The 24385-nt window shown below is 47.7% G+C and overlaps 1 protein-coding gene across 1 annotated transcript; it reads right to left on the bottom strand.

Moving 5' to 3' along the window:
• Window positions 1-691: 691 nt before the first annotated feature.
• Window positions 692-24298, bottom strand: LOC115127634 (FMR1-interacting protein NUFIP1). Its single transcript, XM_065016797.1, is given in 11 exon segments — window positions 692-849; window positions 1193-2636; window positions 2780-3054; window positions 3057-3119; window positions 3505-3692; window positions 3864-3956; window positions 10879-10955; window positions 12803-12865; window positions 20567-20671; window positions 22537-22607; window positions 24016-24298. Coding segments are annotated over 10 exon segments (1767 nt in total). The 5' UTR covers window positions 24227-24298; the 3' UTR covers window positions 692-849; window positions 1193-2015.
• Between the last annotated feature and the right edge of the window lie 87 nt (window positions 24299-24385).

Below are 24385 nucleotides of genomic sequence, written 5' to 3'. Positions count from 1 at the left end.
TCTCCAGGACCTAGGGGGTTCAACCCAACACCCAGACCCAACTGGATGTCCTCCGTTACCTGTTCTCCAGGACCTAGGAGTTCAACCCAACACCCAGACCCAACTGATGTTCTCCAACACCCAGATCCACCTGATGTCCTCCGTTACCTGTTCTCCAGGACCTAGGAGTTCAACCCAACACCCAGACCCAACTGATGTTCTCCAGGACCTAGTGGTTATACCCAACACCCACCTGATGTCTTCCGTTACCTGTTCTCCAGGACCTAGGGGTTATACCCAACACCCACCTGATGTCCTCCGTTACCTGTTCTCCAGGACCTAGTGGTTCTACCCAATACCCACCTGATGTCCTCCGTTACCTGTTCTCCAGGACCTAGGGGTTCTACCCAACACCCAGACCCAACTGATGTTCTCCAGGACCTAGGGGGTTCAACCCAACTGATGTTCTCCAGGACCTAGGGGGTTCAATTAATTGTTGTATCCTAGGACACACAATATATATACATTTCAACCACAAAGGTGTACTAATGAGCTACGAGAGATAGAACAAAATGAATCATCATAAAGGAGGACTGAAATTAGATTATTTCACTGTAGACCAGGGCCTGTTCAAAGAACAACATGACGAGCCCGTGTATGACTCAAACTGATAAGCATGTGAATGGAGTGAAAATTATCTGACTTTGTGATCTGTGAGATAAGGAACTTTAATATGGTCAAGCAGATTACACGTTTTCTTCGCTATTTACAAAACGTAGCAACGTTTAAGACACGGAGTTCATGTTGTAATGTTAACAAGGTCCCCAAAAGTAGTTCTTAACAAAGGCCCAGCTCCCTGCCATCCAGAACCTCTATATCAGGTGGTGGTGAGGACAGCCCAGTACATCACTGGGGCCCAGCTCCCTGCCGTCCAGAACCTCTATATCAGGTGGTGGTGAGGACAGCCCAGTACATCACTGGGGCCCAGCTCCCTGCCGTCCAGAACCTCTATATCAGGTGGTGGTGAGGACAGCCCAGTACATCACTGGGGCCCAGCTCCCTGCCATCCAGAACCTCTATATCAGAGGGTGGTGCGGACAGCCCAGTACATCATCACTGGGGCCCAGCTCCCTGCCATCCAGAACCTCTATATCAGAGGGTGGTGAGGACAGCCCAGTACATCACTGGGGCCCAGCTCCCTGCCATCCAGAACCGTTATAACCACCTAAGCCATAGACTTGTCTCTACTTCCGCGGGGCAAGTGGTACCGTTGTATCAAGTCTGACACCAACAGGCTCCTGAACAGCTTCCACATGCCATAAGACTGATACATAGCTTACATGCATTTCGCTACACCCGCAATAACATCTGCTAAACACGAGCATGTGACAAATACATTTAATTTGAAAAAGGACAAAGATGGTCCAAGAACTATCGATTTCCTGGGTTATATTCCCACAGTAGAACAAGTCATTTATTTCCATGTTGAAAAAAGAAGAGTACAAATAAAATGCCAGAGGTAGTTGATGTTCAGATGAAAACATCAACTGACTGTAGAGAAATAACTCGCCAACATCAGAGACAAGATGAAAGGTCAAGGGGACTGTTTTGATTTTAAGGGTTAAAGGCTCTGCATGGCCACTCCGATACGGCCTCTACAGAAGTCAGGGCATTCAAACTTCAGAGCTGTTGTGAAGGAAGGAATTTTGTGTTTATACAGGAAGTCCCGCCCCCAACTACAGTCATCCAATTATGTCAAAAACGGAGCTATACAGAGCTCTGCATGGTTACAACATTTGGAGGTGCACGGCAATGCGGAGCTTGAGTTGGCCTCTGCAAGCCTCCGGAGGCTACGCAACTGTACGGAGCCTCCGGACCACATTTCTGGATCAAGAATAAATCTGCTTTTAGGGTGACAGTCTTGATTTAAGGGTGATAGTCTTGATTGAAGGGTTAGGGTGACAGTCTTGATTTAAGGGTTAGGGTGACAGTCTTGATTGAAGGGTGATAGTCTTGATTGAAGGGTCAGGGTGACTTCAGGGGTCTTGGGTCTCCCAGACTTCATCATCATAGTTGGGGATGGAGGTCTGGGAGTGGTCTTCAGGGTGACTATCTCCATAATTAGCATTCACAGCCAAGTCCATTGGGGTTTCCTGGAGGGGATGTGACTGTGAGCCTGCTGGTCCACTCTGTGTGTTCTCCTCCATGCTCTGGTCTTCTCCCACTTGTTGGGCTACAGACTGCTCAGTCACAGTCCCCAGGACCTCAGGGTTAGAGTTCAGCTGAGTTATGACATCAGCGTTAGAGGCTGCACCTGGCATCTCCTCAGGATGAACATCTTCACCATTCAAAATGTCCACCTCTGAAGGTCCCTGACAGACTGGTGGTTTCTGGGTACCTTCTAGTGATGACCTCACCTGGTCACCTTTTTCATCTGGACCAACCACAGAGGTAGCTGGGAGTAGAGCCCTCAGATCATCTGCTCTCACTTCCTGTGTCTGGAGGTCAAGGTTAGGGTCATCTGCGGTCACCGTTCTACCCAGAGTTCTCTGCTGGTCCTGAGTTTGACCCTCCAGTACAAAGAAGTTGTTTCGGACAATGTAGCGAACACACTGCAGGAGCACGTTCCTCTCATGGCGGATGTCTGGGGCCAGTAACTGTAAAGGTCAGGGGTCATAGAACAATTCAGCAGGTAAAAAAAAAAAAGCTAACTACATTCACAATACGGACTTGAAAATGTTTAACTTTTATCGATTTGTAAAATCAGTTGTGCCTTGATGCCTCTTTCCCGGTGTCTTACCATCTCAAGCAGAGTGGCGCGGCGCTGTTGGGGGGTGTCCATGTTGTTTCGTCCTCCTCTCGCTCCTCTTCCTCTCCCCCGACTAGGTCTATGAGGACCAGAACCAGGCTGTGGTTCCCGGGGGGGCTCAGGGTAGAGCCTCTTAGCCCCAGATGAAGCACTGTTCTGGGGCTTGGCTGGCAGAGCCTTCAGCATTGCCTGGTTCTCCTTCAGCAGCTGACTGGTCCTCTGGATGGGCAGGACTGAGACACCACTAACTTTACATCTCAACGTGTTGATGTCATTTGTTTAGGGGCCACAGTCACCCCACCTCCACTGACTGGCTCCTCTGTATCAGAGTCTGCAGGGGTCAGAGTCAACAGGGGTCAGAGTCAACAGGGGTCAGAGTCACCCCACCTCCACTGACTGGCTCCTCTGTATCAGAGTCTGCAGGGGTCAGTCAACAGGGGTCAGAGTCAACAGGGGTCAGAGTCAACAGGGGTCAGAGTCAACAGGGGTCAGAGTCAACAGGGGTCAGAGTCTGCATGTGTCAGAGTCAACAGGGGTCAGACTCTGCAGGGGTCAGAGTCTGCAGGGGTCAGAGTCAGCAGGGGTCAGAGTCTGCAGGGGTCAGAATCAACAGGGGTCAGAGTCAACAGGGGTTAGAGTCAACAGGGGTGGTGTATACAGGAACAGACATTAGGACCTTTAAAAAACTCTGGCAGGTTCCTGGATCACTGACTGACCTGGGTCGCTGTTGGCAAGAGCCCCCAGTGGGTCTCCCTCCCTGGGGTACTGAGTGAGGGGTGGAGGCCTCTCCATGGGGGGTTGAGTGGGGTGTGGCGGTCTCTCTGACTGACGAGGACCTGGTCTGGCCCATCTGCCCCTCTGGAACCTTCCACCACGCTGTCCACAACCTCTACCCCTCATCCTCCTGACAACAGAACACACAGCATGTTGTAGCATGGCCTTAATAGTTCAGCTAATATTAGGTCCCAACTATTCCGTGGAGGAAACTTGTGCATCAGTACAATATCATCCTGTTGTATTTGTAACCTAACTTGTACCAACCAATAAAAACCAATATAAATGTAGGAAGAAGTACCCAAACTGAGCGGTTTCCAGCACCACTCCAGTCTCCTCCCTGGCATCCATCACCTTCCTCCTCTTCTCCACGTTCACCAGGGTCGGGTAGTTCCTGTACAGACAGAGACAAAGCTCTGATGTGTGCTTTCTGATAGTGTCACATGACCTTGAAATTACTAAAAGGTGTCCCGCAAGGGTTGATTTTGGGACCCATCCTCTTTACCATTTATATTAATAATAGATCTGCAAAAAACTAACATTAATCTATATGCTGATAACACTATTGGCCCTGCTGCTGACCAGGCTGTTAGAGCATCAGATTTGGTTACCTTGCAGAAAGCCCTTGTGGATTTGGCCCTGCTGCTGACCAGGCTGTTAGAGCAGCAGATTTGGTTACCTTGCAGAAGGCCCTTGTGGATTTGGCCCTGCTGCTGACCAGGCTGTTAGAGCAGCAGATTTGGTTACCTTGCAGAAAGCCCTTGTGGATTTGGCCCTGCTGCTGACCAGGCTGTTAGAGCAGCAGATTTGGTTACCTTGCAGAAAGCCCTTGTGGATTTGGCCCTGCTGCTGACCAGGCTGTTAGAGCATCAGATTTGGTTGCTTTGCAGAAAGCCCTTGTGGATTTGGCCCTGCTGCTGTTACCTTGCAGAAAGCCCTTGTGGATTTGGCCCTGCTGCTGTTACCTTGCAGAAAGCCCTTGTGGATTTGGCCCTGCTGCTGTTACCTTGCAGAAAGCCCTTGTGGATTTGGCCCTGCTGCTGTTACCTTGCAGAAAGCCCTTGTGGATTTGGCCCTGCTGCTGTTACCTTGCAGAAAGCCCTTGTGGATTTGAAATTGGTCCTTCATGCGGCGGAAAAAACTAAATACATCCTGTTTTTTCTCATTTTCTCATTTAGATATTTCAGATGGTTTACACATTTATGTGATGGTCCTCTCATTGAGCAGGTTCCCAACCATAAATATTTGGGCTTTTGGATGAGCAAAAATGTAACAAATAAAAAGCCAGACGAGCTGGTAAAGCTGAGATTCAAGGCTTTATAGAACCAGGCCTCTCCCTAAACAGAAAGACACTCAACGTTCCTGCAGCCCCTCATTAAGGGACTTCCCATTTATCACAATGCAGCAGCCATTACTCTAAAACGCTTGGCTGCAGTGTTCACAGTTTTATTTTACCAGGTAAGTTGACTGAGAACACAGGTTTTAATACTCATCAATGCATCATTTATCAGCTGGTCAGCTGAACCTCTAAAATGCCAGTAGTTTAGAAAGCTGATGAGGAATAGATTCACTCTGGTTTGTGAGTGTTTTGGGTGATTGTAATAATTTGTGTTATTGAAAAGTAGTGAATCTGAAACGGCTGTGTCTGTTTTACTGAATGATGTTGAATGGTTTGTTCTCAGGTCACCATTGAGAATGAGAACCTGATCTCCCCTGAAAAATAACCACTACAAAAATACCCTTAAAGCAAAACAAAACACCTATACTGTATATGCTTCTATAGACAGCTAAAAAAACTGGAACAAAAAACACACTACTTTTGGAAAATATTCAGACCCCTTGAATTTTACCGTGTTACAAAATGGATTTAAAAACAGAAGCCATCTACACAAAACCCCTTGAAGGATAAAGACAGGTGTTACAATAACAAATAAACAGAAATACCTCATTTACATAAGTATTCAGACCCTTTGCTATGAGACTCAAAGTTGAGCTCAGGTGCATCCTGTTTGCATTGATTATCGTTGAGATGTTTCTACAACTTGGAGTCCATCTGTGGTAATTTCAATTGATTGGACATGATTTTGGAAAGGCACACACCTGTCTATACAAGGTCCCACAGTTGACAGTGCATGTCAGAGCAAAAACCAAGCCACGAGGTCAAAGGAATTGTCTGTATCTCTCCGAGACAGGGTTGTGTCGAGGCACAGATCTGGGGAATTGTACCAAAAAAAATGGCTGCAACTTTGAAAGTCCCCAAGAACACAGTGCCTCCATCATTCTTAAATGGAAGAAGTTTGGAACCACCAAGTCTCTTCCAAGAGCTGGCCGCCCTGCCAAACTGAGCAGTCGGGGGAGAAGGGCCTTGGTCAGGGAGGTGACCAAGAACCTGACAGAGCTCCTCTGTGGAGATGGGAGAACCTTCCAGAAGGACAACCATCTCTACAGCACCCCACCAATCAGGCCTTTATGGTAGAGTGGCCAGATGGAAGCCACTCCTCAGTAAAAGGCACATGACAGCCCGCTTGGGAGTTTTCCAAAAACCACCTAAAGACTCTCAGACCATGAGAAACAAGATTCTCTGGTCTGATGAAACCAAGATTGAACTCTTTGGTCTGAATGCCAAGCATCACATCTGGAGGAAACCAGGCACCATCCCTACGGTGAAGCATGGTGGTGGCAGCATCATGCTGTGGGGATGTTTTTCAGCGGCAGAGACTGGGAGACTAGTCAGGATCGAGGAAAAGATGAACGGAGCAAAGTACAGATAGATCCTTGCTGAAAACCTGCTCCAGAATGCTCAGGACCTCAAATTGGGGTGAAGGTTCACCTTCCAACAAGACAACGACACTAAGCACACAGCCAAGACAACGCAGGAGTGGCTTCGGGACAAGTCTCTGAATGTCTACCCACAGTTGGTGTTGTCACCCCTGGGGTCATGGCAACACCTACTGTACAGTCTAAGTGATATCAATGGGTCTTTCTCTATTCTGATTGTTTTATACTGTTCAAGAAATTCTGCACTCATTTGAGAATTTCCACATAGGGCTGCATGATATGGGCAAACAATCTAGGCCTTATTGTTAACCAAATGTTGAAATTGCAATTTGACTTGTGATTTAGAGCATAACACTTGGGTGAACTGTTGGAATCATGGAAATAGAATGATTATTCAAATGTTATAGTTAGAATATAATAGTGGGCACGTCGAATACAGTGTTTGATAAATTAAGAACAGGGCTCCGGGCAGCCGAGCGGAAATGGAGGAAAACTCGCCTCCCTGCGGACCTGGCATCCTTTCACTCCCTCCTCTCTACATTTTCCTCCACTGTCTCTGCTGCTAAAGCCACTTTCTACCACTCTAAATTCCAAGCATCTGCCTCTAACCCTAGGAAGCTCTTTGCCACCTTCTCCTCCCTCTTGAATCCTCCTCCCCCTCCCCCCCCCTCCTCCCTCTCTGCAGATGACTTCGTCAACCATTTTGAAAAGAAGGTCGACGACATCCGATCCTCGTTTGCTAAGTCAAACGACACCGCTGGTTCTGCTCACACTGCCCTACCCTGTGCTCTGACCTCTTTCTCCCCTCTCTCTCCAGATGACATCTCGCGTCTTGTGACGGCCGGCCGCCCAACAACCTGCCCGCTTGACCCTATCCCCTCCTCTCTTCTCCAGACCATCTCCGGTGACCTTCTCCCTTACCTCACCTCGCTCATCAAGTCATCCCTGACCGCTGGCTACGTCCCTCCGTCTTCAAGAGAGCGAGAGTTGCACCCCTTCTGAAAAAACCTACACTCGATCCCTCCAATGTCAACAACTACAGACCAGTATCCCTTCTTTCTTTTCTCTCCAAAACTCTTGAACGTGCCGTCCTTGGCCAGCTCTCCGCTATCTCTCTCAGAATGACCTTCTTGATCCAAATCAGTCAGGTTTCAAGACTAGTCATTCAACTGAGACTGCTCTTCTCTGTATCACGGAGGCGCTCCGCACTGCTAAAGCTAACTCTCTCTCCTCTGCTCTCATCCTTCTAGACCTATTGGCTGCCTTCGATACTGTGAACCATCAGATCCTCCTCTCCACCCTCTCCGAGTTGGGCATCTCCGGCGCGGCCCACGCTTGGATTGCGTCCTACCTGACAGGTCGCTCCTACCAGGTGGCGTGGCGAGAATCCGTCTCCTCACCACGTGCTCTCACCACTGGTGTCCCCCAGGGCTCTGTTCTAGGCCCTCTCCTATTCTCGCTATACACCAAGTCACTTGGCTCTGTCATAACCTCACATGGTCTCTCCTATCATTGCTATGCAGACGACACACAATTAATCTTCTCCTTTCCCCCTTCTGACGACCAGGTGGCGAATCGCATCTCTGCATGTCTGGCAGACATATCAGTGTGGATGACGGATCATCACCTCAAGCTGAACCTCGGCAAGACGGAGCTGCTCTTCCTCCCGGGGAAGGACTGCCCGTTCCATGATCTCGCCATCACGGTTGACAACTCCATTGTGTCCTCGTCCCAGAGCGCTAAGAACCTTGGCGTGATCCTGGACAACACCCTGTCGTTCTCAAATAACATCAAGGCGGTGGCCCGTTCCTGTAGGTTCATGCTCTACAACATCCGCAGAGTACGACCCTGCCTCACACAGGAAGCGGCGCAGGTCCTAATCCAGGCACTTGTCATCTCCCGTCTGGATTACTGCAACTCGCTGTTGGCTGGGCTCCCTGCCTGTGCCATTAAACCCTACAACTCATCCAGAACGCCGCAGCCCGTCTGGTGTTCAACCTTCCCAAGTTCTCTCACGTCACCCCGCTCCTCCGCTCTCTCCACTGGCTTCCAGTTGAAGCTCGCATCCGCTACAAGACCATGGTGCTTGCCTACGGAGCTGTGAGGGGAACGGCACCTCAGTACCTCCAGGCTCTGATCAGGCCCTACACCCAAACAAGGGCACTGCGTTCATCCACCTCTGGCCTGCTCGCCTCCCTACCACTGAGGAAGTACAGTTCCCGCTCAGCCCAGTCAAAACTGTTCGCTGCTCTGGCCCCCCAATGGTGGAACAAACTCCCTCACGACGCCAGGACAGCGGAGTCAATCACCACCTTCCGGAGACACCTGAAACCCCACCTCTTTAAGGAATACCTAGGATAGGATAAAGTAATCCTTCTCACCCCCCTTAAAAGACCTAGATGCACTATTGTAAAGTGGCTGTTCCACTGGATGTCATAAGGTGAAAGCACCAATTTGTAAGTCGCTCTGGATAAGAGCGTCTGCTAAATGACTTAAATGTAAATGTAATAAATTAAAATGCCAGGGGAGGAGTTACTGTGACAGGGGAGGAGTTACTGTGACAGGGGAGGAACCAAAGTGTTGACAAGTGTTTCCTAGGAGACTCTAAAATATTTGGCTACATTGAATGTTCTCTCTTACCTACTTCACGAAGCTAACATATTCTTGCTTCGTGAATTCCTCTGATTTAGAAGTTACTGTTGCACAAAAAACATGCAGATTTAGTTCTACACCATCACTGGTATTATCAGGCTGTATTTGCTCGTTACGTTTGCTTGGACTCAGTACATTTGTTAGCTAGGTAGCAATTAGCATTAGCTAATAGTGTAATTACAGAAGGCTAGTGGATTAATATTAAAAGGCAAAGTGGAAACAGCGTTGTCGTCATCAACATTGCCGCATGTCAAATTCTATTTTATTTGTCACATGCACCGAATACAACAGGTGTCGACCTTAGTGAAATGCTGACTTACAAGCCCTTAACCAACAGCTTTAAGAAAATAAATGACACTTATTTGTAAGTACAAAATAAATACAGAAATAGAAAATAAAAAAGGAACAAATAATGAAACAGCAGCAGTAAAATAACAAGCGAGGCTCTATAATAGAGGTCGCCGATTATGATTTTTCAACTCCGATACCGATTGGAGGACCACAAAAAGCCGATACCGATTACAATCAGACAATTTTTGTTTATATATTTGTAATAATGACAATTACAACAATACTGAATGAACACTTATTTTAACTTAGTATAATACATCAATAAAAATCAATTGAGTCTCAAATAAATAATGAAACATGTTCAATTTGGTTTAACTAATGAAAAAAACAAAGTGTTGGAGAAGAAAGTAAAAGTGCAATATGTGCCATGTAAAAAAGCTAACGTTTAAGTTCCTTGCTCAGAACATATGAAAGCTGGTGGCTCCTTTTAACATGAGTCTTCAATATTCCCAGGTAAGAAGTTTTAGGTTGTAGTTATTATAGGACTACTCTCTATACCATTTGTTCTTATAGGCACTATAGTACTGCCAGCCTCGGGAGTTGATGGGCTTGAATTCATACATATTCGTCTCCAGACCCACTGGCTCCAGGTCATCTACAAGTCCATGCTAGGTAAAGCTCCGCCTTATCTCAGTTCACTGGTCGTGATGGCAACACCCACCCGTAGCACGCGGTCCAGCAGGTGTATCTCACTGATCATCCCTAAAGCCAACACCTCATTTGGCCGCCTTTCGTTCCAGTTCTCTGCTGCCTGTGACTGGAACGAATGGCAAAAATCGCTGAAGTTGGAGACTTATCTCCCTCACCAACTTCAAACATCAGCTATCTGAGCAGCTAACCGATCGCTGCAGCTGTACATAGTCTATTGGTAAATAGCCCACCCATTTTCACCTACCTCATCCCCATACTGTTTTTATTTATTTACTTTTCTGCTCTTTTGCACACCAATATCTCCACCTGTACATGACCATCTGATCATTTATCACTCCAGTGTTAATCTGCAAAATTGTAATTATTCGCCTACCTCCTCATGCCTTTTGCACACAATGTATATAGACTCTTTTTTCTACTGTGTTATTGACTTGTTAATTGTTTACTCCATGTGTAACTCTGTGTTGTCTGTTCACACTGCTATGCTTTATCTTGGCCAGGTCGCAGTTGCAAATGAGAACTTGTTCTCAACTAGCCTACCTGGTTAAATAAAGGTGAAATAAAAAAATAAAAAATGTGGAGGCTATATACAGGGGGTACAGAGTCAATGTGGAGGCTATATACAGGGGGTACCGGGGGTACCGGTCCACATGGCTGGTAAAATAGACATCTTACTACTGCCAGAATCTACCCAAATTTGTCAGGTGTTAATAATAGGCCCCGATACTGGTGGTAACAGCACATTGTTCATATGGACCACAGAATCAGATCTAATCCAGAAGTAGTCATTTCAAGAGAAATTGAGGAAACAAAAGCATTGCTGATTAGTGACTGGATCTTACAACAAAGTTTTACCATGTTTAAAAACATACTACAGTACTGACCTGCACCTCTCCTCTCTCCATTTTGAAATCTCCTCTGGAGTGTCCAGCTTGATTCTCTTTGCCCCTGGGGCATGGTTCTATAGGAGACGGAGGAGGAGGAGGTTAAACACGCGGTTCTATAGGAGACGGAGGAGGAGGAGGTTAAACACACGGTTCTATAGGAGACGGAGGAGGAGGAGGTTAAACACACGGTTCTGTAGGAAACAGTACAGGAGGAGGTTAAACACGCGGTTCTATAGGAGACGGAGGAGGAGGTTAAACACGCGGTTCTATAGGAGACGGAGGAGGAGGTTAAACACGCGGTTCTATAGGAGACGGAGGAGGAGGAGGTTAAACACACGGTTCTATAGGAGACGGTACAAGAGGAGGTTAAACACGCGGTTCTATAGGAGACGGTACAAGAGGAGGTTAAACACACGGTTCTATAGGAGACGAAACACGCGGTTCTATAGGAGACGGTACAAGAGGAGGTGAAACACGCGGTTCTATAGGAGACGGTACAGGAGGAGGTGAAACACGCGGTTCTATAGGAGACGGTACAGGAGGAGGTTAAACACGCGGTTCCAGACAGGAGGAGGAGGAGGTTAAACACGCGGTTCCAGACAGGAGGAGGGGGAGGAGGTTAAACACGCGGTTCCAGACAGGAGGAGGGGGAGGAGGTTAAACACGCTGTTCCAGACAGGAGGAGGAGGAGGTCAAACACGCGGTTCCAGACAGGAGGAGGAGGAGGTTAAACACGCGGTTCCAGACAGGAGGAGGAGGTCAAACACGCGGTTCCAGACAGGAGGAGGAGGAGGTTAAACACGCGGTTCCAGACAGGAGGAGGAGGTCAAACACGCGGTTCCAGACAGGAGGAGGAGGTTAAACACGCGGTTCCAGACAGGAGGAGGAGGTTAAACACGCGGTTCCAGACAGGAGGAGGAGGAGGAGGTTAAACACGCGGTTCCAGACAGGAGGAGGAGGTCAAACACGCGGTTCCAGACAGGAGGAGGAGGTCAAACACGCGGTTCCAGACAGGAGGAGGAGGAGGTCAAACACGCGGTTCCAGACAGGAGGAGGAGGAAGTTAAACACGCGGTTCCAGACAGGAGGAGGAGGAGGAGGTTAAACAGGCCGTTCCGGACAGCAGGAGGAGGTTAAACAGGCCGTTCCGGACAGCAGGAGGAGGTTAAACAGGCGGTTCCAGACAGCAGGAGGAGGTTAAACAGGCGGTTCCAGACAGCAGGAGGAGGTTAAACAGGCGGTTCCAGACAGCAGGAGGAGGTTAAACAGGCGGTTCCAGACAGCAGGAGGTTAAACAGGCGGTTCCAGGCAGCAGGAGGAGGTTAAACAGGCGGTTCCAGACAGCAGGAGGAGGTTAAACACGCGGTTCCAGACAGGAGGAGGAGGAGGTTAAACAGGCGGTTCCAGACAGGAGGAGGAGGAGGTTAAACACGCGGTTCCAGACAGGAGGAGGAGGAGGTTAAACACGCAGTTCCAGACAGGAGGCTATTCTATACATGTATAGAAGCAACACTCTTGCTGACAGTTGTGGCTGCTTTGTGTGATGTGTTGTCTCTACCTTCTTGACATTTGTGCTGTTGACTGTGCCCAATAATGTTTGTACCATGTTGTGTTGCTACCATGTTGTGTTGCCATGTGTTGCTGCCTTGATATGTTGTTGTCTTAGGTCTCACTTTATGTAGTGTTGTCTCTCTTGTTGTGATGTGTGTTTTGTCCTATATTTATATTGTATTGATTTTTAATCCCAGGCCCCAGTCCCCGCAGGAGGCCTTTTGCTAGGCCGTCATGGGAAATAAGAATTTGTTCTTAACCCGACTTGACTAGTTAAATCAAATAAAATGAATATACAGGAAGAGGTTAATGCTTGGTTCTATATAGATGAGGGGTTGATGGGTAATAGCTGAGGCTGGCGGACTACTTACATTTTTCCAGTGAATGTTGACCAGCTTCTCATGAGCAGTGAAGCTGCAGTCTTCAACTGAGCACTATAAAACAGAAGTCTCTTTTACTGAAGGTAGACTAAACAATGCTTTGCCTGTTTTACTGAAGGTTGACCAACACAATGCTTTGCCTGTTTTACTGAAGGTAGCCTAACAATGCTTTGCCTGTTTTACTGAAGGTAGACTAACACAATGCTTTGCCTGTTTTACTGAAGGTTGACTAACAATGCTTTGCCTGTTTTACTGAAGGTTGACTAACACAATGCTTTGCCTGTTTTACTGAAGGTTGACTAACACAATGCTTTGCCTGTTTTACTGAAGGTAGACTAACAATGCTTTGCCTGTTTTACTGAAGGTAGACCAACACAATGCTTTGCCTGTTTTACTGAAGGTTGACTAACAATGCTTTGCCTGTTTTACTGAAGGTTGACCAACACAATGCTTTGCCTGTTTTACTGAAGGTAGCCTAACAATGCTTTGCCTGTTTTACTGAAGGTAGACTAACACAATGCTTTGCCTGTTTTACTGAAGGTTGACTAACAATGCTTTGCCTGTTTTACTGAAGGTTGACTAACACAATGCTTTGCCTGTTTTACTGAAGGTTGACTAACACAATGCTTTGCCTGTTTTACTGAAGGTTGACTAACACAATGCTTTGCCTGTTTTACTGAAGGTAGACTAACAATGCTTTGCCTGTTTTACTGAAGGTAGACCAACACAATGCTTTGCCTGTTTTACTGAAGGTTGACTAACAATGCTTTGCCTGTTTTACTAAAGGTAGACTAACACAATGCTTTGCCTGTTTTACTAAAGGTAGACTAACACAATGCTTTGCCTGTTTTACTAAAGGTAGACCAACACAATGCTTTGCCTGTTTTACTGAAGGTAGACCAACACAATGCTTTGCCTGTTTTACTGAAGGTTGACTAACACAATGCTTTGCCTGTTTTACTGAAGGTAGACTAACAATGCTTTGCCTGTTTTACTAAAGGTAGACTAACACAATGCTTTGCCTGTTTTACTAAAGGTAGACTAACACAATGCTTTGCCTGTTTTACTAAAGGTAGACCAACACAATGCTTTGCCTGTTTTACTGAAGGTAGACCAACACAATGCTTTGCCTGTTTTACTGAAGGTTGACTAACACAATGCTTTGCCTGTTTTACTGAAGGTTGACTAACACAATGCTTTGCCTGTTTTACTGAAGGTAGACTAACAATGCTTTGCCTGTTTTACTGAAGGTAGACCAACACAATGCTTTGCCTGTTTTACTGAAGGTTGACTAACAATGCTTTGCCTGTTTTACTAAAGGTAGACTAACACAATGCTTTGCCTGTTTTACTAAAGGTAGACTAACACAATGCTTTGCCTGTTTTACTAAAGGTAGACCAACACAATGCTTTGCCTGTTTTACTGAAGGTAGACCAACACAATGCTTTGCCTGTTTTACTGAAGGTTGACCAACACAATGCTTTGCCTGTTTTACTGAAGGTAGACCAACACAATGCTTTGCCTGTTTTACTGAAGGTTGACCAACACAATGCTTTGCCTGTTTTACTGAAGGTAGACTAACACAATGCTTTGCCTGTTTTACTGAAGGTTGACCAACAATGCTTTGCCTGTTTTACTGAAGGTAGACCAACACAATGCTTTGCCTGTTTTACTGAAGGTTGACCAACACAATGCTTTGCCTGTTTTACTGAAGGTAGACCAACACAATGCTTTGCCTGTTTTACTGAAGGTTGACCAACACAATGCTTTGCCTGTTTTACTGAAGGTTGACCAACACAATACTTTGCCTGTTTTACTGAAGGTTGACCAACACAATGCTTTGCCTGTTTTACTGAAGGTAGACTAACACAATGCTTTGCCTGTTTTACTGAAGGTAGACTAACACAATGCTTTGCCTGTTTTACTGAAGGTAGACTAACACAATGCTTTGCCTGTTTTACTGAAGGTAGACCAACACAATGCTTTGCCTGTTTTACTGAAGGTTGACTAACACAATGCTTTGCCTGTTTTACTGAAGGTAGACCAACACAATGCTTTGCCTGTTTTACTGAAGGTTGACCAACACAATGCTTTGCCTGTTTTACTGAAGGACCAACTGAACTGCTTTCTCTGGAACAGGCCCAGATCCCTGTGATTTGCGTGAAGAGGAGGCGGTTATAGAACAGAGGCTGGTTATACGATGCACCGGCAGGACAGAGGCTGGTTATACGCTGCACCGGCAGGACAGAGGCTGGTTATACGCTGCACCGGCAGGACAGAACAGAGGCTGGTTATACGCTGCACCGGCAGGATAGAACAGAGGCTGGTTATACGATGCACCGGCAGGACAGAACAGAGGCTGGTTATACGCTGCACCGGCAGGATAGAACAGAGGCTGGTTATACGCTGCACCGGCAGGTTAGAACAGAGGCTGGTTATACGCTGCACCGGCAGGATAGAACAGAGGCTGGTTATACGATGCACCGGCAGGTTAGAACAGAGGCTGGTTATACGATGCACCGGCAGGATAGAACAGAGGCTGGTTATACGCTGCACCGGCAGGATAGAACAGAGGCTGGTTATACGATGCACCGGCAGGATAGAACAGAGGCTGGTTATACGCTGCACCGGCAGGATAGAGGCTGGTTATACGATGCACCGGCAGGATAGAACAGAGGCTGGTTATACGCTGCACCGGCAGGATAGAACAGAGGCTGGTTATACGATGCACCGGCAGGATAGAACAGAGGCTGGTTATACGCTGCACCGGCAGGATAGAACAGAGGCTGGTTATACGATGCACCGGCAGGACAGAACAGAGGCTGGTTATACGATGCACCGGCAGGACAGAACAGAGGCTGGTTATACGATGCACCGGCAGGATAGAACAGAGGCTGGTTATACGATGCACCGGCAGGATAGAACAGAGGCTGGTTATACGCTGCACCGGCAGGACAGAGGCTGGTTATACGCTGCACCGGCAGGATAGAACAGAGGCTGGTTATACGATGCACCGGCAGGATAGAACAGAGGCTGGTTATACGCTGCACCGGCAGGACAGAGGCTGGTTATACGTTGCACCGGCAGGATAGAACAGAGGCTGGTTATACGATGCACCGGCAGGATAGAACAGAGGCTGGTTATACGCTGCACCGGCAGGCTAGAACAGAGGCTGGTTATACGATGCACCGGCAGGATAGAACAGAGGCTGGTTATACGCTGCACCGGCATGATAGAACAGAGGCTGGTTATACGCTGCACCGGCAGGATAGAACAGAGGCTGGTTATACGCTGCACCGGCAGGACAGAACAGAGGCGTGGCTGGTTATACGCTCCCCCGGCAGGATAGAACAGAGACTGGTTATACGATGCACCGGCAGGATAGAACAGAGGCTGGTTATACGATGCACCGGCAGATTAGAACAGAGGCGTGGCTGGTTATACGATGCACCGGCAGGATAGAACAGAGGCTGGTTATACGATGCACCGGCAGGATAGAACAGAGGCTGGTTATACGCTGCACCGGCAGGATAGAACAGAGGCGTGGCTGGTTATACGATGCACCGGCAGGATAGAACAGAGGCTGGTTATACGCTGCACCGGCAGGACAGAACAGAGGCTGGTTATTCGATGCACCGGCAGGATAGAACAGAGGCGTGGCTGGTTATACGCTGCACCGGCAGGATAGAACAGAGGCTGGTTATACGATGCACCGGCAGAATAGAACAGAGGCTGGTTATACGCTGCACCGGCAGGATAGAACAGAGGCTGGTTATACGATGCACCGGCAGGATAGAACAGAGGCTGGTTATACGCTGCACCGGCAGGATAGAACAGAGGCTGGTTATACGATGCACCGGCAGGACAGAACAGAGGCTGGTTATACGATGCACCGGCAGGACAGAACAGAGGCTGGTTATACGATGCACCGGCAGGATAGAACAGAGGCTGGTTATACGATGCACCGGCAGGATAGAACAGAGGCTGGTTATACGCTGCACCGGCAGGATAGAACAGAGGCGTGGCTGGTTATACGATGCACCGGCAGGATAGAACAGAGGCTGGTTATACGCTGCACCGGCAGGACAGAACAGAGGCTGGTTATTCGATGCACCGGCAGGATAGAACAGAGGCGTGGCTGGTTATACGCTGCACCGGCAGGATAGAACAGAGGCTGGTTATACGATGCACCGGCAGAATAGAACAGAGGCTGGTTATACGCTGCACCGGCAGGATAGAACAGAGGCGTGGCTGGTTATACGATGCACCGGCAGGATAGAACAGAGGCTGGTTATACGATGCACCGGCAGGACAGAACAAAGCTGGTTATTCGATGCACCGGCAGGATAGAACAGAGGCGTGGCTGGTTATACGCTGCACCGGCAGGATAGAACAGAGGCTGGTTATACGATGCACCGGCAGGATAGAACAGAGGCTGGTTATACGATGCACCGGCAGGATAGAACAGAGGCTGGTTATACGCTGCACCGGCAGGATAGAACAGAGGCTGGTTATACGCTGCACCGGCAGGATAGAACAGAGGCTGGTTATATGATGCACCTGCAGGATAGAACAGAGGCTGGTTATACGCTGCACCGGCAGGATAGAACAGAGGCTGGTTATACGATGCACCTGCAGGATAGAACAGAGGCTGGTTATACGCTGCACCGGCAGGACAGAACAGAGGCGTGGCTGGTTATACGATGCACCGGCAGGATAGAACAGAGGCTGGTTATACGCTGCACCGGCAGGATAGAACAGAGGCTGGTTATACGATGCACCTGCAGGATAGAACAGAGGCTGGTTATACGATGCACCGGCAGGATAGAACAGAGGCTGGTTATACGATGCACCGGCAGGACAGAACAGAGGCTGGTTATACGATGCACCGGCAGGGAACGGGGCGTCTGGAATAAATAAATACACATTAAAAACAGGACCACCTGTACTCCACACACAGAGACACATACAGCTCTCCCTCGCCCTCCATTTGGCAAATCTGACCATAATTCTATTCTCCTGATTCTTGCTAAAATTAAAACAGTAAGCACCAGTAACTAGATCAATAAAATAAAAAGTGGTCAGATGACGCAGATGCTCAACTACAGGACTGTTTTGCTACCAGACTGGAATATGTTCCGGGATTCCCCCGATGGCATTAAGGAGTACACCACATCAGTCATTGGCTTCATCAACAAGTGCATTGATGTCGATGTCCCCACAGTGACCGTACGTACATACCCCAACCAGAAGCCATGGATTACAGGCAATATCCGCACTGAGATAAAGTCTAGAGCTAACATTTTCAAGGAGCAGGACTCTAACCCGGAAGCTTATAAGAAATTCTGCTATGCCCTCCGACGAACCATCAAAACAGGCAAATCTTCAATACAGGACTAAGATCAAATCATACTACACTGGCTCTGACACTCGTCAGATGTGGCAGAGCTTGCAAACCATTACAGACTACAAAAGGGAAGCACAGCCCGAGACCTGCCCAGTGACATGAGCTGAACTTGGCGTCTGGTAAGACAAGGGGCGGCGGTCTATGTATTTTTGTAAACAACAGCCAGTGCACGATAGCTAAGGAAGTCTAGAGCTTTTGCTCACCTGAGGTAGAGTATATCATGATAAGCTGTAGACCACACTATCTACCTAGAGAGTTTATCTGTATTCTTTGTAGCTGTTTACATACCACCACAGTCAGAGGCTGGCACTAAGACAGCATTGAATGAGCTGTATTACGCCATAAGCAAACAAGTTAACGCTCACCCAGAGGCAGCTCTCCTAGTAGCCAGGGACCATTTTACCAAATTTCTATCAGCATGTTAAAATGTGCAACCAGAAGGCGTCAAAAAAGCAAAAGCTTTACTCCACAGAGACGCATACAAAGCCCTATCTCCGTTTGGCAAATCTGACTATAATTCTATCCTCCTGATTCCTGCTTACACGCTCTCCGCAGCCGATGTGAGTAAGACCTTAAAACAGGTCAACATTCACAAGGCCGCAGGGCCAGACGGATTACCAGGATGTGTGCTGCGAGCATGTGCTGGCCAACTGGCAAGTGTCTTCACAGACATTTTCAAGCTCTCCCTGTCCGAGTCTGTAATACCAACATGTTTCAAGCAGACCACCATAGACCCTGTGCCCAAGAACACTAAGGTACCTTCCTAAATGACTACCGACCACTCGCAGTCACGTCTGTAGCCATGAAATGCTTTGAAAGGCTGGTCATGGATCACATCAACACCATTATCCCAGAAACCCTAGACCCACTCCAATTTGCATACCAACCCAACAGATCCACAAATTATGCAATCTCTTTTGCACTCCACGCTACCCTTTCCCACCTGGACTAGAGGAACACCTATGTGAGAATGCTATTCATTGACTACAGCTCAGCATTCAACACCATAGTGCCCTCAAAGCTCATCAATAAGCTAAGGACCCTGGGACTAAACACCTCCCTCTGCAACTGGATCCTGGACTTCCTGACGGGCCACAACAGGTGGTGAGGGTAGGTAACAACACATCTGCCACGCTGACCCTCAACACAGGGGACACTAAGGGGTGCGTGCTCGGTCCCCTCCTGTACGCTCTGTTCCCTCATGACTGCACGGCCAGGCACGACTCCAAAACCATCATTACATTTGCAGATGACACAACAGTGGGAGGCCGGATCACCGACAATGACGAGACAGCCTATAGGGAGGTCAGAGACCTGGCCGTGTGGTGCCAGGACAACAACGTCTCTCTCAACATGATCAAGACAACGGAGATTATTGTGGACTACAGGAAAAAAGAGGACCGAGCACACCCCCATTCTCATCGATGGGGCTGCAGTGGAACAGGTTGAGAACTTCAAGTTCCTTGGTGTCTACATCACCAAAAAAATAACATGGTCCAAGCACACCAAGACAGTCATGAAGAGGGCACGACAAAACCTATTCCCCATCAGGAGACAAAGGATTTGGCATTGGTCCTCAGATCCTCAAAAGGTTCTTCAGCTGCACCATCGAGAGCATCCTGATTGGCTGAATCACTGCCTGGTATGGCAACTGCTCGGCCTCCGACCGCAACGCACTACAGAGGGTTGTGAGTACGGCTCAGTGAATCACAGAGGCCAAGCTCCCTGCCATCCAGGACCTCTATACCAGGCGGTGTCAGAGGAAGGCCCTACAAATTGTCAAAGACTCCAGCCACCCTAGTCATAGCCTGTTCTCTCTGATACCGCACGGCCAGCGGTACCAGAGCACCAAGTCTAGGTCCAAGAGGTTTCTAAACTGCTTCTACCCCCAAGCCATAAGACTCCTGAACACCTAATAAAATGGCTACCCAGACTATTTGCATTGCCCCCCCCCCTCTCCTTTATACAACTGCTCCTCTGTTATCATCTATGCATAGTCACTTTAATAACTCTACCTACATATTACCTCAACTAACCGGTGCCCCCGCACATTGACTCTATCGGTACCCCCCTGTATATAGTCTCACTATTGTTATTTTACTGCTGCTCTTTAATTACTTGTTACTTATATTTCTTATTTGTATATATTTTTTTAACTGCATTGTTGGTTAGGGGCTCTTAAGTAAGCATTTCACTTTAAGGTATTGTAAAGTACTGTTGTATTAGGCTCATGTGACTAATACAATTTGATTTGAAGCTTGGAACCCTGATGACCTAGTATGATGTCATTACATTCGGTTCATCACCTCGTGTCAAATCAAAATAATTTGATCATGAGAATCAGTTACCTTGACATGTTCAGAGACATGTTGGTCATACTTGTCTTGGTTTTTGAAGCCTCGGTCACACGGGTCACAGAAATGTGAAAACTCTGGTTCTTTTTTATTTTTCTGCTGGAAAGAAAAGAAAAACATTTGAACCCATTACAGTCAAATCAGTCAGTCACCCTATTGGGAGTGTTACACTGTCTAAGACGGGGATGGCCAACTGATGGGGGACACACAAAAACAAATCATCATGAGGGGCCACAGTGTGTCTGTGTACCACCATCCATGAAGGGGAGGAGATGGGTTAAATATGAAGAGGAGGAGACCAGGTTAAAGATGAAGGGGAGGAGACCAGGTTAAAGATGAAGGGGAGGAGACCAGGTTAAAGATGAAGGGGAGGAGACCAGGTTAAAGATGAAGGGGAGGAGACCAGGTTAAAGATGAAGGGGAGGAGACCAGGTTAAAGATGAAGGGGAGGAGACCAGGTTAAAGATGAAGGGGAGGAGACCAGGTTAAAGATGAAGGGGAGGAGACCAGGTTAAAGATGAAGGGGAGGAGACCTGGTTAAAGATGAAGGGGAGGAGACCTGGTTAAAGATGAAGGGGAGGAGACGGGTTAAAGATGAAGGGGAGGAGACGGGTTAAAGATGAAGGGGAGGAGACGGGTTAAAGATGAAGGGGAGGAGACGGGTTAAAGATGAAGGGGAGGAGACGGGTTAAAGATGAAGGGAAGGAGACGGGTTAAAGATGAAGGGGAGGAGACTGGTTAAAGATGAAGGGGAGGAGACTGGTTAAAGATGAAGGGGAGGAGACTGGTTAAAGATGAAGGGGAGGAGACGAGTTAAAGATGAAGGGGAGGAGACCAGGTTAAAGATGAAGGGGGGGAGATGGGTTAAAGATGAAGGGGAGGAGACCAGGTTAAAGATGAAGGGGAGGAGACCAGGTTAAAGATGAAGGGGAGGAGACGGGTTAAAGATGAAGGGGAGGAGATGGGTTAAAGATGAAGGGGAGGAGACGGGTTAAAGATGAAGGGGAGGAGACTGGTTAAAGATGAAGGGGAGGAGATGGGTTAAAGATGAAGGGGAGGAGACCAGGTTAAAGATGAAGGGGAGGAGACTGGTTAAAGATGAAGGGGAGGAGATGGGTTAAAGATGAAGGGGAGGAGATGGGTTAAAGATGAAGGGGAGGAGATGGGTTAAAGATGAAGGGGAGGAGATGGGTTAAAGATGAAGGGGAGGAGACTGGTTAAAGATGAAGGGGAGGAGATGGGTTAAAGATGAAGGGGAGGAGACCAGGTTAAAGATGAAGGGGAGGAGACCAGGTTAAATATGAAGGAGAGGAGACCAGGTTAAAGATGAAGGGGAGGAGATGGGTTAAAGATGAAGAGGAGGAGATGGGTTAAAGATGAAGAGGAGGAGATGGGCTAGGATTTTTAAGCCTTGAGACATGGATTGTGTCTGTGTGCTTTTCAGAGGGTGAACGGGGGCAAGACAAAACAGTCAGTGCCAGGCGCACAGGTTGGTGTCAAGAACTGCAACGCTGCCGGGTTTTTCACACTCAACCGTTTCCTGTGTATTTAAAGAACTGGTCCACCACCCAACTTGACATCTATGGGTAGCATTGGAGTCAACATGGGTCAGCATCCCTGTGGAATGCTTTTGACCAACTGAGGCTGTTCTAAGGGGGGGGGTTGCAACTCAATATTAGAGAAGAGTTCTTCATGTCTTATGCACTCGGTGTACTTTGTATCCCTCATTTACTCCAGTGTTATCATTATTTTTGCAGTTACCTGTGTTAATGGCTTGTTTATTGTTTACTCCATGTGTAACTCTCTGTTGTTGTTTGTGTCACACTGCTTTGTTTTAGCTTGGCCAGGTCGCAGTTGCAAATGAGAACTTGTTCTCAACTAGCCTAGCTGGTTAAATAAAGGTGAAATAAAAATAAAAATATATATCAGAGACCTGGCTTTTGGTTTGATGGTGGATTTACTACCTTTTTCCCACGGTTGTTGGGACGACCATAGTCCTGCCTTCCGCCTCCGTGTCCACGATGGAAGTTCTGGCCTGTGGGTCTAAGGTCAAAACAACAATATTATGACTTGCCGACCTTCTGCTGGGTGCAGTTCAGTCATCACCAATCTGACACTTCTGTTCTGTTAATAATGATGCAGGATCTCCTCTGCCCAGATACTGGTTCAACCCAGACGTGAACCAGCATCTCCTCTGCCCAGATACTGGTTCAACCCAGACGTGAACCAGCATCTCCTCTGCCCAGATACTGGTTCAACCCAGACGTGAACCAGCATCTCCTCTGCCCAGATACTGGTTCAACCCAGACGTGAACCAGCATCTCCTCTGCCCAGATACTGGTTCAACCCAGACGTGAACCAGCATCTCCTCTGCCCAGATACTGGTTCAACCCAGACGTGAACCAGCATCTCCTCTGCCCAGATACTGGTTCAACCCAGACGTGAACCAGCATCTCCTCTGCCCAGATACTGGTTCAACCCAGACGTGAACCAGCATCTCCTCTGCCCAGATACTGGTTCAACCCAGAAGTGAACCAGCATCTCCTCTGCCCAGATACTGGTTCAACCCAGACGTGAACCAGCATCTCCTCTGCCCAAATGATATGTACATTACTAGGTAAAGCTCCGCCTTATCTCAGTTCACGATGGCAACACCCATCCGTAGCACGCGCTCCAGTAGGTGTATCTCACTGATCATCCCTAAAGCCAACACCTCATTTGGCCGCCTTTCGTTCCAGTTCTCTGCTGCCTGTGACTGGAACGAATTGCAAAAATCGCTGAAATTGGAGACTTTTATCTCCCTCACCAACTTCAAACATCTGCTATCTGAGCAGCTAACCGATTGCTGCAGCTATACATAGTCCATCGGTAAATAGCCCACCCAATTTTACCTACCTCATCCCCATAGTGTTTTTATTTATTTACTTTTCTGCTCTTTTGCACACCAATATCTCTACCTGTACATGACCATCTGATCATTTATCACTCCAGTGTTAATCTGCTAAATTGTAATTATTCGCCTACCTCCTCATGCCTTTTGCACACAATGTATATAGACTCTTTTTTCTACTGTGTTATTGACTTGTTAATTGTTTACTCCATGTGTAACTCTGTGTAACATGTGTTGTCTGTTCACACTGCTATGCTTTATCTTGGCCAGGTCGCAGTTGCAAATGAGAACTTGTTCTCAACTAGCCTACCTGGTTAAATAAAGGTGAAATAAAAATAAATAAATTACACGGGGCAAAGCTTGGTCAGCCCTACTGACCTACCCCACTAACTGGCGTCATGAGGGTTTACTTCAACAGACCTGATTGGTATAGGTCATAGTAGTCCACCAGGGGCTCTCAGCCAGGCACGTGTCAACCTAGGGACCGTGCAAAGAAGCCTCTTTACCAGGCCGCTCCTAGAAACATAACTCTCCTAGTTAGTATAATACTCACCATATGAGCCTCTGGGTCGACCTGGTCCGGGGCCGCAGTTCCAGTGTTCTCCCTGGCCGTTGTATCTCCACGGCTCGGACGGTGGCTCGTACCAGTTCCACATACCGGGCTGGAAGTTGCTCGGAGGTGGAAGGAACGTTGGCGGACTCACCATCGAACCCGGAGGAGGAGAGACAAAGTTCGGCGGAGGGTAGCTTCCAAAATCATTCATGATGTAGGTGGCGCCTCTTCTTCAATGTTATGTGGATTCAATTCGTTTGTATAAATGTTTATCCAGCTACGACCGCGGAGGTATAATAAGAACCGCTAAACACATGTGTGTTTCTGCTCCCGTTGCCACGTTCACGTAATAGTCGTAACTAGGAAACAC

Source organism: Oncorhynchus nerka, unplaced genomic scaffold, assembly GCF_034236695.1.
Source record: "Oncorhynchus nerka isolate Pitt River unplaced genomic scaffold, Oner_Uvic_2.0 unplaced_scaffold_868, whole genome shotgun sequence".
NCBI classification, from domain to species: domain Eukaryota; kingdom Metazoa; phylum Chordata; class Actinopteri; order Salmoniformes; family Salmonidae; genus Oncorhynchus; species Oncorhynchus nerka.
This window is presented reverse-complemented; position numbering and strand designations above follow the sequence as displayed.